Source organism: Delphinus delphis, chromosome 10 (assembly GCF_949987515.2).
Source record: "Delphinus delphis chromosome 10, mDelDel1.2, whole genome shotgun sequence".
NCBI lineage: Eukaryota > Metazoa > Chordata > Mammalia > Artiodactyla > Delphinidae > Delphinus > Delphinus delphis.
Genome location: NC_082692.2, coordinates 21,979,342 through 21,995,977, shown reverse-complemented (window position 1 = coordinate 21,995,977; position 16,636 = coordinate 21,979,342). Strand labels below are relative to the sequence as shown.

General features: G+C 40.2%; 1 protein-coding gene and 4 non-coding genes across 5 annotated transcripts; 4 read left to right on the top strand and 1 right to left on the bottom strand.

The window, feature by feature from the left end:
- The first annotated feature begins 501 nt into the window (after nt 1-501).
- Nucleotides 502-575, top strand: TRNAT-CGU (transfer RNA threonine (anticodon CGU)). Its single transcript has one exon. It is a non-coding gene; the product is annotated as a tRNA-Thr (tRNA).
- A 2,516-nt stretch (nt 576-3,091) lies between these two features.
- Nucleotides 3,092-3,164, bottom strand: TRNAM-CAU (transfer RNA methionine (anticodon CAU)). Its single transcript has one exon. It is a non-coding gene; the product is annotated as a tRNA-Met (tRNA).
- Nucleotides 3,165-4,973: 1,809 nt separating this feature from the next.
- On the top strand, nt 4,974-5,055 carry TRNAL-AAG (transfer RNA leucine (anticodon AAG)). Its single transcript has one exon. It is a non-coding gene; the product is annotated as a tRNA-Leu (tRNA).
- Nucleotides 5,056-7,983: 2,928 nt separating this feature from the next.
- Nucleotides 7,984-8,057, top strand: TRNAT-UGU (transfer RNA threonine (anticodon UGU)). The gene has a single exon. It is a non-coding gene; the product is annotated as a tRNA-Thr (tRNA).
- Nucleotides 8,058-15,112: 7,055 nt separating this feature from the next.
- Nucleotides 15,113-16,054, top strand: LOC132432707 (olfactory receptor 2B11-like). Its single transcript, XM_060023449.2, is given in 3 exon segments — nt 15,113-15,308; nt 15,311-15,369; nt 15,371-16,054. Coding segments are annotated over 3 exon segments (939 nt in total).
- Nucleotides 16,055-16,636: the final 582 nt, after the last annotated feature.

The following is a 16,636-nucleotide window of genomic DNA, read 5'->3' as shown; positions in this document are numbered from 1 at the left end:
ACGGGATTTGGAGGGAAACTAAACGGGCTGACACCTGTAGTTGAAGGAAGATGGCCTTGACGCCCAGCCTCCTCGGCTTCACCCAAGAGATGCACATTCCTCCTCTCACCAATCCGGCACCTTCAGGTACCTCAAATGAGTTACTTTGTCACATATGGCCAGTTATTTCATGCAAATCCTTGAAGGTTTTTTAAAAATTACATATAGTTTTTAAAAGGCATATTTCCTTGTAAAAATCTTTACCACTTATTTCCTAGCCTCGACTTTCTGTAACGCTTTTCCTTGGGATAACAGAAAAATCCTTTGTCTAACGCTACACCTACCTATTACTTTTCCTTTCGTATTTTTCTGTCTCAAGCGCGTTCTGAGGAAGTGAAGCATCTCCCTGGAGTTGGCATATTTTCTGAAGGCAACAGATTAACACTAGACAGTGTAAAGTCATTGTTTTCACCCAATCGAAGTAAAATGGGGTAGATTCGGCTGTCCCCTTACCTTTCAGGTGGCTCTATGGCTTAGTTGGTTAAAGCGCCTGTCTCGTAAACAGGAGATCCTGGGTTCGACTCCCAGTAGGGCCTTGCGTTTTACCCAGAAGTCAACTCTTCCTGAAAATTTATTTTATATTGGCGAGTTAATTGTGTCTTCCTACTAATCCCCCACAAATTCTCACCAAACTTAGAGCGCTAGAACTCAATCAGATACATTACAAGTTATTCGACTGCAATTTGCTCAGATTCCTTACTTCTGAAGAGAAGTAGATCCTTAGGGAGATGACAATTCAAATGCAAACCACCTCCAAAGAATACTGCATGTGACTTTACCTCAATCACTTTTCAAATAGGTTTTGCATTGAACTGTGGTAAAGTGTTTCTGAGCGCCTACAATGTGTTACAGTTTAAAGTACCCAAACAGGAAGATATGTATAATCCCTCTAGAGTCTAACAATCTCCAGCTCTAAAATTGATTTCATTAAATAAGATAAATTAATGAACAATGAATCCACTACTAGCTATAAAGGAAAATTAGGATGTTTGCAGGGGCATGCTTGCCATTTTGAACAGTATATTCCCATGTTACTTCTCTTAAGGAAAACACTAGAATACTTCAGGAATGATGATCAACTGGAAGGAAAAATGTCCTAAACACAAACATTCTATAGCTAGGACAAAGTTGCTGTGAGAAAAGAGCAAGTTGGACAATTCTGCCAGATATCTAAAGCAATTGAGTTTCAGCCCTAAAGATTTATGGAACTTCTGTGTCTTTTTGTCTCCCATTCATTCATCAATTAATTCAACAGCGTAAACTGCTGGTCTTTTATGTACCAGGCGTATTTCTGTCTTTCTTCTTCTTTCTTTCTTTCGTTTTATTTTCAGTTACATTTTTTTCCCCATGTTATGGGAACTTTTAAGATCTACTCTCTTAGCAACTTTTAAATATGCAATTCAGTATCATTAACTATAGTCACCAACCTGTGCATTACAACTTCAGGACTTATTTATCTCATAAGTGGAAGTTTGTACCTTTAACCACCTTCACTCATTTTGCCCGCCACCCCCAATCCCTGCCTCTGGTAACAACCCCAGGCATATTTCTAAGGGCAGGAAATACAGCAGCGAACAAAGCTAACAAAAAGCACTACTCTTACGTATCTTACATTCTGGTGGGGGGGGTGACACGGAAAATAAAGAAATGAGTGTGTAAAATAAGTAAGCATATAAGATACTGATGAAGTCTGCAGAGAAAAATAAAGCAATGAAAGAATATGGGGAGAGTATAGGGTGGAGGTATAGTAACCAAAGAGTGTCATCCTGTCCTTTGATAAAATCACTGGCAAATGTTAAAAAATTATTTTTTAACTTTTTAATGAGAAATAGTTACCAAGTGGCTACTATTATTATTCTAAGAACCATGAGCAGCAATATTGAATAATCAGAAAACTGACTCCCAACAATGCCTGGATCTCACCTCCATTCATTTTGATTAGGGCTTTATTGAACTAGTTCACACTGCTTGTATTCAAACCTCAGCTGCTCCACTTATTAGCTAAGGGACCTCTGGCAACTTGCTTTATCTCAATGGTCATCACTGTGCTCCTGTGTGAAATGGAAATAGTAATAGGACTACCTAATAGAGTTAATGGGAGGACTTGAGGAGTAAATACACATAAAATATTTTAGAAGGATATCTAGCACATACATAAGCAATCAATAAAGTAAAAATTGTGCCCAGAATTGATTATACACAGAGCCTCAATCATTCCAAATTTAGGTGATGATATTTGCAATTTTTGAACTGACAAAATTTAGATGTGTTGATGCTGAAAATGAGTTAAGACTTGGGGGGAACTTGGAATGGGGTTAATATTTTTCCATGTGGGATGGGTGTGAATCTTTGGGGACCAGCAGGTAGACTAAGATGTCCTTTTCCTAATCTCTAAAACTTGTGAATATGCTATCTTGCAAGGCAAAAGGGATGTGATTAAATTAAGAATCTCAAGATAGGGAGATTATCTTGGATTTTTGGATTGGTTCAATGTAATCATAAGGTCCTTATAAGAGGGTGGTAGGAGGGCCAGAGTAAGAGAAGGAGATGAGACAACAGAAGCAGAGGTCAGAGTGATGTGAACATGAGCCAGGGAATAGGGGCATCATCTACAAGCTGGAAAAAAGCCATGATTTCTCTCCAGGGCCTCTAGAAAGAAGGCAGCTCTGCCACACCTTGATTTTAGCCCCTTAAGGCCCATTTCAGACTTCTGACCTCCAGAACTGATAAATAATAAATTTTGCTATTTTAAGGTGGTAAGTTTTTGCTAATTTTCTAGGGCAGCAAATAGTTAATACAGATTTATGGTATGGGTGTGCACTGTAGTCAACGTATTGAAAAACTATCTTGCTGCCAAAGGAAACTGGTACCAAAGAAACCTGCTGAATTTCTTGAAGGACTACAGCCCCACGTATAATCACATCAGACTGACTGACTGGGAGTTAGTCCTAGTACCTACATTTCACACCGCAGAGCTCGATTAGTGGGATAATTTTGTTTACTACCCTGTTTCTTTCTCAAACGAGAGTCTGTAGGAGTGACAAAACTCTTTTGCCTTCTCTGAGGCTCGAACTCAGGACCTTCAGATTATGAGACTGACGCGCTGCCTACTGCGCTAAGAAGGCACTGGCTTGTCTTATTTTCGTTAGAACTATCGATTCTCTTTCATGTTTATACGAACTTTCTAGGAAGTTATATTTTTTGAATAGAGTGAAAAATAAGAGTATGTGCTAGGGCATATGTTTACCATTGCTCCGAGTATGTCACAATGATTGACCAAAAGTATTTCAGGATTTTATCCTTGATTGAATATGCCACATGGTGAATTTTTTTCCCATTATGCCTTAAACACCACTTACTGCTGGGGGACATTAGACTTCATTAGATTTCACACTGCCCCACTTCACAACATGTGTAGAAAGTGACATACAGATACGAGGGGCCTGAGCTGGGTCCACAGGCGTGAAGATTTCCAGACTGCACCAATGAAGGACACACAAAAATGTTTAGCTCTGCTGAGGGCGAAGCTGCTGTCTCCTTATCTAGCTCTGGAACTTCCTTGCCTGCCAATGTTCCTCTTACAATCGATGTCTTTGATCATGACCATGACCATGACCTGAAGGCCCTTCTCTTCTGGCTAGAAGTCCAGAATAATGTAAACAGAGGCGAGATAAGGTGGAAGAGATGAGGTGAGATGATTGAGAATGGAGAAAGAATATACCGGATTTCAATCCGGCAAAGTAGAAACGGTCCCAAAATGGAAACTGTAGGACTGAAGTGTAAATCTTGTATGTGCCATCTATTAAGTTAGGAAAAATAATTCACTTGGTTTTCTTGGGAATATGTCAATTTTAAAAACTTCATTATCTGTAAAATGGGATAATATTTCACAGTATTATTTAAAAGACTGAACACTTGACACACACAAAAAAGTTGTTCAATGAATACTAGTAAGTGATACAAATGATAATAGCAAGCTGTATTAAGTGCTTATTATGGGCAAGGTACTCTTTTAAGCAATTTATATGTATCTTACATGTATTGACCATCTATCTATCTACCTACCTATCTATCTACCTATCTATCACTTTAGGCAAGTCTTATTATTGTCTCCAGTTTACGTATGAGAAAAGTAAGACCCAATAAGTTTAAGTGACTTGCCAGTGGGCTTGTGGCTATGCAGTCGATGTGAAACAGTGGCATTAGGGCTCACTTAAACGGTGCAGCATGTAATGGATCAGGCCGGTCAGCGAGAGGGTGAGCCGGGAAAAAAGACCAAGGGACTCGCCCAGTTCGCGTTGGTGGGGTTGGAGCAGGTAGAACGCGTCCTCTCTGGGCCTGGAGAGGATGAGACGCCCCGCACCAAAAGCAAACTAATTCCCTCCCTGAACTTTGTAAATTAAGACCATGATCACATTCAGCAAAAAGTAGGTCTGCTTGCGCAGTTGTTTCCTTCAATAAGAAATCACACACAGACATACAAACCCTGACTCAAGTTCCGAGTGAGTGGGAAGGGGAGCTTCCTTTTTCTAGATGAGGGCATTAAAAGTAACTTCCCGCTGCTGACCCCCAAACGCAGCTGACAAATTGGAGACTCCTGATCTCTGCGTCCTCAGAGTTCCGGTGCTGCATCGGCGGTGGTGATTTCTGATCATTTTTTGTAACTACTGATTTTCTTCGTTTGAAGGATATTATGCATTGGCTGCTTCTCCCTTTACTTTCGAGTATCACAAACATAGCATAGGAGGCAAAAATGTGTCTCCCGAAGTAGGAATCTATTTGCAGATTTTATTGGTAGTGGGATGACAGTTGTCTGGGGCGGGGCGGGGGCTGTGGTGGTGGTGGTGGCAAATGCTCTAGAAAAAAAAACACACAAGAGAACAGACTTGTATCTTTTAAAGTGTTAAGGAGAGCTTTAAAGTGTTTGTTTGTGTGGTAGCGTGGCCGAGCGGTCTAAGGCGCTGGATTAAGGCTCCAGTCTCTTCGGGGGCGTGGGTTCGAATCCCACCGCTGCCAGCTTTGTTATCAAACCCGCTGCTTTGAAGAAATTGCTTGAGGTTAGGAAAACATTTTCTTCCAACTTCAGGGGTAATTAAGGGAAAAACAAAAAAAGTCTGACTGCCAATTGTTTGTATCAAAGAACACGATTTAGTATCTAAGGAATTCTTTTGAATGTTTTTTAAATGTTCGTAAAGAAATAAGTAAAACTTCCACATGGTTCAAAATTACTAAAATAGATATACAGTGAAAGTCTACCCTCATCCCACTTCATTTCCCCCCAGCACTGGTTTCTGGTTCCTCACGCAAACATGTCAGAGCCTGGAGTTACCTTAAAGGTATACTTTTTGCATGCAAGCCAGGAGAAGTCTATTATTTTCCTCACATTTTGCACTTTTCAGACCTATTCTACTGCATCTTGCCTTTATTACTTCTTGTATTTTGCCGTGGTTTTCATATCAACATAGAAAGAGCTTCTTTTCTTTTTCTTTTGTCTCAAAAGTATTCCATGTTATGGATATATCTTAAATTTAACCAGCCACATTTAACAATATAAACAATGTTGAAATAAATAATATCTGCATTTCATAAGGGTGTGTACTAGAGAACTTTCTAAAAGTGCAATTGCTAAATCAAATCGTATGTGTGATGGTAATTTCAGTGGTTCCTGTCTTAGTCTTCCCTAAATGTTACTAATTTATCCTCTTATAGAGCCAAGGAAGGGCCAGTTTCCTTGACACCCTGGCCAGCACAGAGCATTCCTGTGACCATGAGAATTAACAGCCATTTAGTTCTTACTAAGCCCCAGATATTGTTATAGTTCTTCACATTGTCATATTATATTCTCAGTAATATATAAGAAAGTTCATATTATTATTCCCATTTTACAGAGAAATAAACTGAAGTTATAACCAGTTAATCTCTTGCTTGTGGGTGGAGGAATCAATATGTTAATACTGTAGGGTAGACTAAAAAATGGTCTTCCAAAAGATATCTCCATCCTAATTCCTGGAAGCTGTAAATATGACCTTATACGGCCAAAAAAAAAAAAAAAACCCACCAAAAAACAAAAGGTGGAGTCGTTGCAGAAGAGATTAAGTTAAGGATCTCAAAATGGGGACTTTATCCTTCATTATCCAGGTGGAGCTTAAATGCCATTGCAAGTGTCCTAGAGAGGCATAGGGTGAGTACAGAGACAGAACAGGAGAAGACAATGTGAATACAGAGGCAAAGATAGGAGTAATGCAACTACAAAGCAAGGAAGGCTGGCTGCCACCAGAAGCTGGAAGAGGCAAGGACAGATTCTCCCCTACAGCCTCAACAGGGAGTATGACCCTGTCAACACCTTGATTTCTGCCCAGTGATACTGACTTTTTGGACTTTTGGCCTCTAGAACTGTGGGAAAATAAATTTCTGTTGTTTTAAGCCACTGAGCTCTGGTAATTTGTTACAGAAGCCACAGGAAACTCATACAATGTCTTCAAGTGCTAATAGGCAACGCTACCACAAACAATTTTTGTTTGTTTGTTTACCAGTCTGTTAGGTAGAAAATATTATTTCATTGTAGTTCTGTAGTTTGGATGTCTCTGAGAAACTCACGAATTGGAAAGAGGAAAGGACTGGATTAGGAGAGTTTCCCACACCCTTAGGTTCTTGCCCTCGGTGAAAGAACTCTTCTCACCTAAACTAATTCCCCGAAGTGTGAATTTTCCGTTAGCTTTTAAGGAAGAGCTTGTTTACTGGGGTTCCACTTGCCGACCTGAGGGGGCTGGGATGTGGCGGTGGGATTTGAACCCATGTTTCTAAAGAAATTAGAGACTTAATGCTGCATCCTAGAAGGCTCCCACACTACCTCCAAACGTTTTAATCAAACGTTTTTCTCATTTCCAAAAAATATTAAGGAAGTTCTGTGCTTTCTTTGTACAAAATAGGAGCTTCGCTTCCTACCCCTGGGAATATCAGAGGCGCATCTGTGAGCGTCACCTGCTTTATCCTACCACGATCCCCCCAGTCAGCTCCCCGTAAAGCCTTCTGGGCGTTCAGGTGGCCCGCAGTCGCGATCAGGGGACCGCCCTCAGACCTAGCTCTCTGCTCGTCCCCGCGGGGGATGCGACAGGGGGGGAAGAGCGAGTCATCGCGGGGTGAAGGAACCGGATTATAAGGAAGAAGGTGTCGCCCTCTTTGCGAGCTGACGACCTATTGCACTGGAAATCAGGCGCTTGGTGGGCAGGGAGTGGTCAACGGGTGGTTCTCTGGAACCGTAAGGCTCTTCACCTAAGGAGGATTGTACCTGGATCCAGGGAACACCTTGTGGCCAGCAGGGGACCATTCTGCCTCTCCCCGTCCCCCACTCCAAGGGGCTCTACCCCTGTGGTTTTCTGATCGGAGTCTTTACAGCGACCTTGACATTGGTGTTTTAGGATTTTGAGAGCGATGTGTCTGACTGTGTAGCTGAACTCTACACTCCCAGCCCCCTCTTCTCCGCTCCCGATTCTTCCCCTCCAAGTCACTGCTTGCTAGGTGCAAGTGACATGTAGGGACACTAGGTGCCCTAGCCCGGCTGTCTAAGAGTCTTCTAGTGGAGTTCCATTTTTAGAGTTCCTCACTTAGTTTATTGGAATGAAGAATCTTAGTTACAGAAGACGAGGTGCAGTAACAGCAAATTTTGCTTTTAGAAGACTTTATCCTAATTGGAAAAAGTGAGTAGCCTCGACTTTTACTGATGGTTATATCCTTCGACTAATTGAAGTGCTATTGGTCCCAACATTCAAGCTGCCCAAACTTTTCCCGCGTGTATTAGCTCTGCAGCGCATCTAAGTAAGCAAAACGTCTTCTTGGAGTTTGTCTCTTTTCTCACAATAAGCTGCACTGAATCACAAAGACTATATCAGGAATAGTTAATCTCACAGTAAGGGCAGATCTAGAACAAAGTCAGGCTCATGTGTGGGCTCCATGGCTTAGTTGGTTAAAGCACCTGTCTTGTAAACAGGCGATCCTGGGTTCGAGTCCCAGTGGGGCCTTGGCTTTTGCCCTCTCCCTAGGAAGACAAATTCTTCAGTAAACCCTCATTACTACTAATTCTCCACCGTACTCAGTATTACTGTGAATTCTGATCCACTCATTCAAAAGCAGCTGTGACTACAAAAATTCTCACTCCTAAGGAAAAGGTGGTGGGTCTCTTTATGGAAACAGAAAGAAAATGACCTTCTGTTTTTCATCTTTGCTGAAGTTCCCTGTCCTCTATTTTTTAATTGGGGGAGGGGGCAACAAAACTGTACCAACTCTTAATGCTTTTTTCTGAATTCCCATGTAATTTATTAGTGATTCTAGGAAACTCAGCATTATGTTATCTCTTTTATATATGATTTTCCAAATATTACTAAATTATAATAACAGTAATTTACATTTGCTTATACGCCCTCAGTCTTCAAGGAAGGGCTTTAGTCCCAAAGGGAATACATATATTGGCCCCACTAAAAACTGAACTTTAATTCTGCAATTTAAAAAATGGAATTATCCTATAATGCAATGATTCCCAAGCTTAGTAGACATTTAAATCACCTAGGGAACTAGTTAAAACACAGTTTCTTGGGACTTATCGCCAGAGGTTTTAATTCTATTTTGGTGAAAGGCCCAGAAATGTGTGTTTTTAACAAGCACTCCAAGTGATTTTGAAGCAAGTGAATCACATTTGCAAAACTCCTGCTTAAAATATTACACACAAAGCAGAACTGAAAGTGAGGTCCAGCTATGCTATTAGCACGTTTGTACTAATTCATGAACATCTACTTACCCTCTTTATCATCTAGTTAGCATTATTGGAAGTCTACTACATTCCAAGAGTTTCCAGACATGCTGTCATTTAATCAGCCTAACAATCCTGTCAAATATGTGTTATGATCAGCTCTTTGAAGATGAGGAAATAGGTTCAATAATATTCACAGTAACAGAGTAAGTGACAAAGTTCAATTTCAAACTCAGGTCTGTCTGATTCTGGAATCCATGCTTTTCTCATTATATCTGTCTTCTATTTGATTAGAGTCAAGAATGAAGTTTTTGGCCGCAGAGCTAAATAAAATTAAGCAACTTAGACTGATCTCAAACCTTAGTCCTAAGGGTTAGGGATCCTGAGATAACTGTCTGTTTTCTGCTAGAAGATAATCAGCCCAGTGAACAGCTGCTTAACTCGTTTAACTTAGGGAGGAGGAAAATATAAAATAAAACCTCAGAAATCTATGTAGGAGGTTCTCCACAAAAAAATGAGCAGGCCATATAACTAACAAACTGAAATAATCTTCTTCATCTCCTAGGCTCTGTTTGGTTGGTTGGTTGTGGTTTTTTGTTTTGTTTTGTTTTTTTGCCTTGGACATGCTGTCTTCATGCCCTGATTCTTTAGATTTAAACACAGTGTATTAGCTAGGGCTGCCATAAAATATCACAGACTGGGTAGCTGAAATAACAGAAGTTTATTTTCTCATAGTTCTGGAACTAGAAGTCCAAAATCAAGGTGCCATCAGACTTGGTTTCTGGTGAGACCTCTCTTCGTGCCTTGTAGAAGGCCCCCTCTGACTGTGTCCTCACATGGCTTTCCTCTGTACGTGCAAGGGAAGAATGGGAGTGAGAGCGAGGGCAGAAGGTAGCTCTGGTGTCTCTTCCTCTTCTTATAAGGACACCAGTCTTATTGGATTAGGGCCCCACCCTTATGACCTCATTTAACCATAAATTACCTCCTTAAAGGCCCTGTCTCAAAATGTAGTCACATTAGGGGTTAGGGCTTCCAAATATGAATTTTGGGAGAACACATCCAGTCTATAACAAGTAGGAAGAGGGACGACTGTATGGCCTAGCTCTGAGTAACAACTCAGTCATGACAGCATCTAATAACTTTGGAAGTCCAGCCTGAAAAGGGAGTTTTTGGATGTGAAGAAAGTGTTGAGATAAAAGTTTTGTCAGACACTTGTATCAGGTAATAAGATTTAAATGTAAAAATATGTAATATTTATGTAAAAACAGAAAATACTGTTATAAAATATTTAAAGTAAAACCCTAAAGTATTACACAAAATGTAGGTAATATTTATAACATCTTGAGGTGGAGAAGGCCATTCTCAACATGGCACCAAATGTACAAACTATTTTTTTTAAAAGAGTGAACGATTTCATGAATAAAAATAATTTTTATTGTAAAATTAACATCCCCCCCAAATTAAAATACAAAGTTTTAAAAAGGAGGAAAAAAAGCATTGTCAGACAATTAGGCAAGGATTTGTCCTTTAAAGTACTTATTCAGTTGCTTCTTTAGTTCTACCTTGTTCTGAGGAGTGACCTGCTCTGAGATGGTCTTCATGTGATGGAGATGTGGATATTATACCTGCATTCATAAGAAATAAAAGGAGGATCTTAATTTGATCAGCACTGCGCTTTAGCCGGTTGAAAAAGAGGACATAAACCTTGCCCCCATGGAGCTTGCAATATGGTTGAAAAGACCAAATAAGCATGTACCCCAAACACTACAGATATTTTAAAAACCTATGTTTGCTCATGACATTTGCAGAGCATCCACTTTGTGTGTGAATTCTGGAAGTGTGTGAGCCTTATGAACCTTGGACAAATTACTTACCTTTTTTAAGCTTTAAGTTCCTCAACTATTAAATGAGGACAATAATAGTACCTACCTCAAGGAGTTGTTAGGACACAATTCATATAAATTGCCTAGAATGTGTTAAGCCATTATTATCATCATTATTGTTAATAGCACAATATTTGTTTTCTTTCTGAAAATTATTGGGGTTAATCCTGCTCTCCCTTGCTATTAAGATGGGGTTAATGAGTGGAAGAACTGATGCAATCTATAATCACAACCAAAAGTATAAATAAAAGATAGATATTGTCTCCAGGGAGATTAATTCACCAGTGACAGCCCCTATGGGATCACTGGCACACTGGGTGTGAACTTGTTTTATCTGCCTTTGAATCAGATTTGGAACCAGGAGAGATTATCCAATGCCTCCAGAATCACATTCACCCTACCTGCCATATTAAGACCTTTGGTGGCTTTTACTGAAGTGCTGACCTGATCATACTTGCTTCCCTCTCTCAGGACTGTTGGAATCCAACCCTTCTGCAACCTTTCTCCTGACTAAGGTTCTATAGCTAAACACATCTGCTTAATACAGATTCAAATAAGAAGAGGTAAGTTCTAGTGATGTTTCTTTCTATTCACACCAGCCTAGATGGTATTGTGTTTTGTTTTGAGACAGAAAATGAAGGTTCTGAGTTTTGGCAATATCAGGCAGGGTAAGATGCCTCCATGAGCTAAATGAATTCTCGTTATGCCAAACAAATGGTTGTCACTTGTTCAAAATTATGTTGATCCCAGAATTATGTCCAAAATCCAATTATCTAGGAGATGGGGAGGAATGAGAAAGCAGGTCATGTCACTAAAAATCAATTCTCTAAAACCAATACTCTGTCATTTTTGTCACATCCCTATGTGAAGACCAGCAAGAATTTCCCAGTAATAAAGTTTTTATCTTTTTGCTTTAAAGTGAATGAATGAATGAATGAATGAGTAAATGCCAATACTCTGAAGTTAAATTTGAGGATCAAACAATATAAAGAATAACCAATGATAAAATATTGAGGATTTGCGAGGTGGGGTTGGGGGGCAATGGGATCTTGTTTTACTCTTTTCCTCAGCCATTTTATACACAAATGCATGAACTTCCTGGCAGATGCAGGCGATTTCTTTTCTGTTTTTGGAGACATACTCCCTTGCCTCTCCCTCTTTCTGTCCCCGTCCCTGTCCTTGGTGGCTAAACAGCTGCAACAAACCATCCTAGCCATGAATTCAAGTGGTTGTATGTAAATGTGTAGTTTGTCAAATTGACCTAGAGGTGTCTGGATGAAGCAGGAATCCATACTCTGGTGAATGGACCCTCAGAGCCAGTTGTTATAAGTCAAGCTTTAAATTTATCTCTTTTGGGAGGTCTTTTTTGGTTAAATCACGTATTCCGATCAATCCTCATATACATGCTTCTTTCTCTTAATTGAATTTCCATTCTTTCAGCACCTCAGATTAAAACTTCAAATGTTCTTTCAGCTCCTTCCTCTCTCCTACATTCGTACCTTGCTCTTGATTCCCACTGCCACTCTCCAAGCTAACGTTCTCAGCCTCTCTCCCATAGACTTTTGCAGTAGCCTCCCCACTGAGTTCCCAACTTCCCACTTCTTGAATCTCTCGTTATTCAGCCATAATAAATGTTTTTAAATGCTGCTCCAATCATTTCACACCTCTTCTGAAAAAAAAAATCTTCATTTGATCAGACTCCTTAACCTAGTATTCAAGATTTTCCATATCCTGGACCCAAGTTATTTTTGCAACCTGTTTTTCCACTACGCCATGTTATGCACTCTATGCTGCAGTAAGTGATGATTTGTGCTTTCCACGCTTTCAAACAATGTGTACAACTCTAACGCCTTCACCATCATTGACAAATATTCAGATCCATTCCATTCCTTCTTATTTAATTTTCATTTATATTAAAGACATATGCGTTCAAAGTTAAAAAAAATAAAATAATACTATGAGCTTATAATGAAAAATAGCAGTTCCCTTCATCATTACTCACGCTCAATTCCTGGTCTCCCAAGGTAACACATCTTTAATAATTTCAGTGTTTTCTTCTATTTACCCATACTTCTTAATAACAAGTCTTTACTCTATTTGTGTTTTTTTAGTTTTAAATATGACTTATTTATCACTTACTATAAAAAATGAGAACTTTTAACCCTTACATAACAAAGAGAAAGAGTGAGGACAAAAGACAGAGAGAAAGAGAGAGAGTGAGAGAATGTCTATGTCTTACTCTCCAGATACTCTTATATCATACTTTTTGGTTATATCAGCATGGAGAGTTTACACTTTCACGACTGCATAAACATTAGTCACAGTGGAATCATTTAGTGAACTATGGTTACCTGAAAAAAAAAAACTCTTCTCAATTCTCACAGATTTCAGATGGTACAATTCCTGTTGTTTTTGTTTGTTTGTTTTTGGAGACATGACAAGGGATCTTGTCCTCAGCACAAGTCTGTTCTTATTACATAATCCACAGACATCTTCAGGGTCCCTTCTATATGCTAAGGGATTCTCACAAATCAACATCATTTAGATGGGTCACTTTAAAGTGACCAGGTTTTAGTGTTGACTAAAACAACAGAAAAAAAAAACCCAATGAAAACGATACTCATGGCTCCAGCCAGTAAATTGAAACAAGTCTCTCTGGTAGAGGTAACAATTATGACAAATTCATATCTAATTTCTTGGGTCAAACACTCTCAGAATTCATTCCCATATATGGTCTCCAAATTTCTGCCCCAAATTAGCAAGGACCTGTAATGTTTCTTGCCCTGGCAGAGCCTGCAGCAATCGAACCCTGTTTACCTGATGGGTATGGAGAGGGCCATCAGGAGAATTGTTCCTTTTACTCTGCATCCCACTCAGTAAGGAAGTATCACAATTTTCTTAAGATTTTATTTTTAGAAGAGTTTCACATCACAGCAAAACTCAGCAAGAGTACAGGGATTTCCCATATAACCCCTGCCCCTACGCATGCATAGCCTCCCCCTTTACCTTCATCCCTCACCAAAGTGGTACAATTGTTAGAGCTGATGAGCTTACCCAGACATATCATAATCACCCAAAGTCCATAGTTACATTATGGTTCACTCTTCGTATTGTACATTCTATGGGTTTGGAAAAATGTATAATGACATGTATATACCATTATAATATCATACAGAGGAGGCTCACTGCCTAAAAATCCTCTGTGCTCTACTTAGTCATCCCTCCCTCCTAAACATTGGCAACCACTGATCTTTTTACTGTCTTCATAGTTTTGCATTCTCCAAACATACTGTATGATAGTTGGAATCATACAGTATATTGCCTTTTCAGATTGGCTTCTTTCAGTTAGTAATTAGCATTCAAGGTTCTTCTACGTCTTTTCATAGCTTGACAGCTTGTTTCTCTTTAGCGCTGAATAGTACTCCATTGTCTGGATGTACCACAGTTTATTTATCCATTCACCTTTGGAAGGACATCTTGGTTGCTTCCAAATTTTGGCAATTATGAGTAAAACTGTTGCAAACATCTTTGTGCAGGCTTTTGTGTGGATGTAAGTTTTCAGCTCATGTGAGTAAATACCCAGGAGTGTGATTACTGGATCATATGGTAAGAGTATGTTTAGTTGTGTAAGAAACTGCCAGACTGTCTTCCAAAGTGGCCCTACCATTTTGTATTCCCACCCGCAAATGAGAGTTCCTATTGTGCCACATCCTTGCTAGCATTTGGTGTCATTGTTCTCGATTTTGGCCACTCTAATAGGTGTGTAGTAGAATCTGATTGTTGTTCTAATTTGTATTTCCCTGATGACATATGTCTTAGTCCATTTGGGCTGCTATAACAAAATGCCAGAGACCAGGAGACCTATTGCAACATTTATCTCACTGATCTGGAGGCTGGGAAATCCAAGATCATGGCACTGGCAGTTTCAGTGTCTGGTAAAAGCCCACTTTTTGGTTAATAGATAGCATCTCGTAGCTGTAACTTCACATGGTGGAGAGGACAGGAATCGCTGTGGGTTCTTTTATAAGAGCACTAAGCCCATACATGAAGGCTCTACCTTCATTACCTAAGCACCTACCCAAGACCCCACCTCTTAGGTCACACACTCCCTTAGCTGCAAGGTAGCTGGGAGAAGACCACCTCCCAATGACTTCTTTAATCATACAGAAGAGCCATAACAAATAATGAATGTCCACTAACCCGTCACATAGGGCTTTGATTTAGGGGGAAAAAATGAAAGCACTTTCTCTACTAAAAGGATTTTTCAAATGTGACTTATTAATTATTATATTCATTAATGTTGTTATGATTTCTACTGAGGGTGTACCCCATTGCTCCCCCATAAAAGTATTTTTTTCCTGTTATCGTCAAAACTTCTGACAACTCAGGGTTTTTAAAATCACCCTTCTCTTCCTTGATTTTAGCAGGTGTCTCCCATCAAAATTCAATGAAGCACATGAATGAAAGTTTTCCAGAGGATTTCATTCTCACAGGCTTTACCAAATATCCGTGGTTGGATCTTCCTCTCTTCTTTGCCCTTCTAATCTCCTACATGTTCACACTGTTGGGAAACATTGCTATTATTCTGGTCTCTCAAATAGATTCCCAACTCCAAAGTCCTATGTATTTCTTCCTCACAAGCCTCTTTTTTTGGACCTCTGTTTCACCAGCACAACTCTATCCCAAAAGCTGTTCAACCTGGGGTGGGGGGGCCAACAAGAACATCACTTATACAGGCTGTATGACCCAGGCCTATGTATTTCACTGGCTAGGCTGTACTGAATGTGTCCTGCTTGGCACCATGGCCTTACACCACTATGTGGCTGTGTGTAAGCCTCTGACATACTCTGTAATCATGAACCACAAGCTCTGCTGGCAGCTCTCCAGCACTGCTTGGCTCATTGGTCTGGCCAATTCACTACTGCAGTCCACACTCATAGTCCAGCTGCCCCTGTGTGGGAACCAGGAATTAGACCACTTCTTTTGTGAGCTGCCCAGTCTAATTAAGATGGCATGCGTGGACACCACAGTCAGCGAGCTTACAGTGATGGCCACCTTCCTGATAATGGGTCCCCTCTCCATGATTCTTGTCTCTTACTGTTATATTGCCCAAGCTGTATTTCAAATCCCTTCTGCTGATGGGAGACTTACGGCCTTCAACACTTGTTCATCACACCTACTGGTGGTGTCTTTATTCTATGGCTCTGGCATCTACATCTATATACAGCCCTCAGGGGACAGCCCTCAAGATGTCATCAAAGTTCTGATGCTATTTTACTGCGTTATTACTCCCATGGCCAACCCATTCATCTACACCTTGAGGAACAATGATGTTAAAGGAGCTTTGAGGAGACTTCTGAAGAGGGCCATTTTGTCCAAGAGAATGTGAGAAAATGATGCTTTATTCTGAATGGGAAAGCCCAACAATAACCTGAAATATATCCTCCTTTAAACAGACGTTCCATCAAAATCATGCTCAAAAGTCAATTCAAGAAAACCTTTGTGTGTTGTTTACCACTTCTGACACCGAGTGTGTTGGGTTTTTTCCCCACAACAACCAATTCTCTGAAACAAACTGGGTGTCCTACATTCAATTCAATTCTGACACTGACTACCCAGAGTTATCATAGGCCCCACAGGTTAAGGGCTCAATTCCACAAAACTGCCTCTGTTACTGGAGAGTAGGTTCTTGTCTCATCCCAGAGACATTTCAGAGACGAGACACAGAGGCTAAGGAAGCAAAGCGAGGATTTATTAATTGATAGTACACTCTCAGGAGGGAGAGCAGGCAGGCTCAGGTGAGAAGCTGCTCTGAGTTCCTTCGGCAAGCTGGTTATATAGGGTGTGAAAATGATTGGGCAGAAAATATTCATTGAGGAGGGCGGGGTTTGGGGTCAATTTTCCTGATTTTCATCCCAGCTCCACCTTCCCCGGGGGAGGAGGAATTTTTGCCCTTTCTTGGTCTTAATTG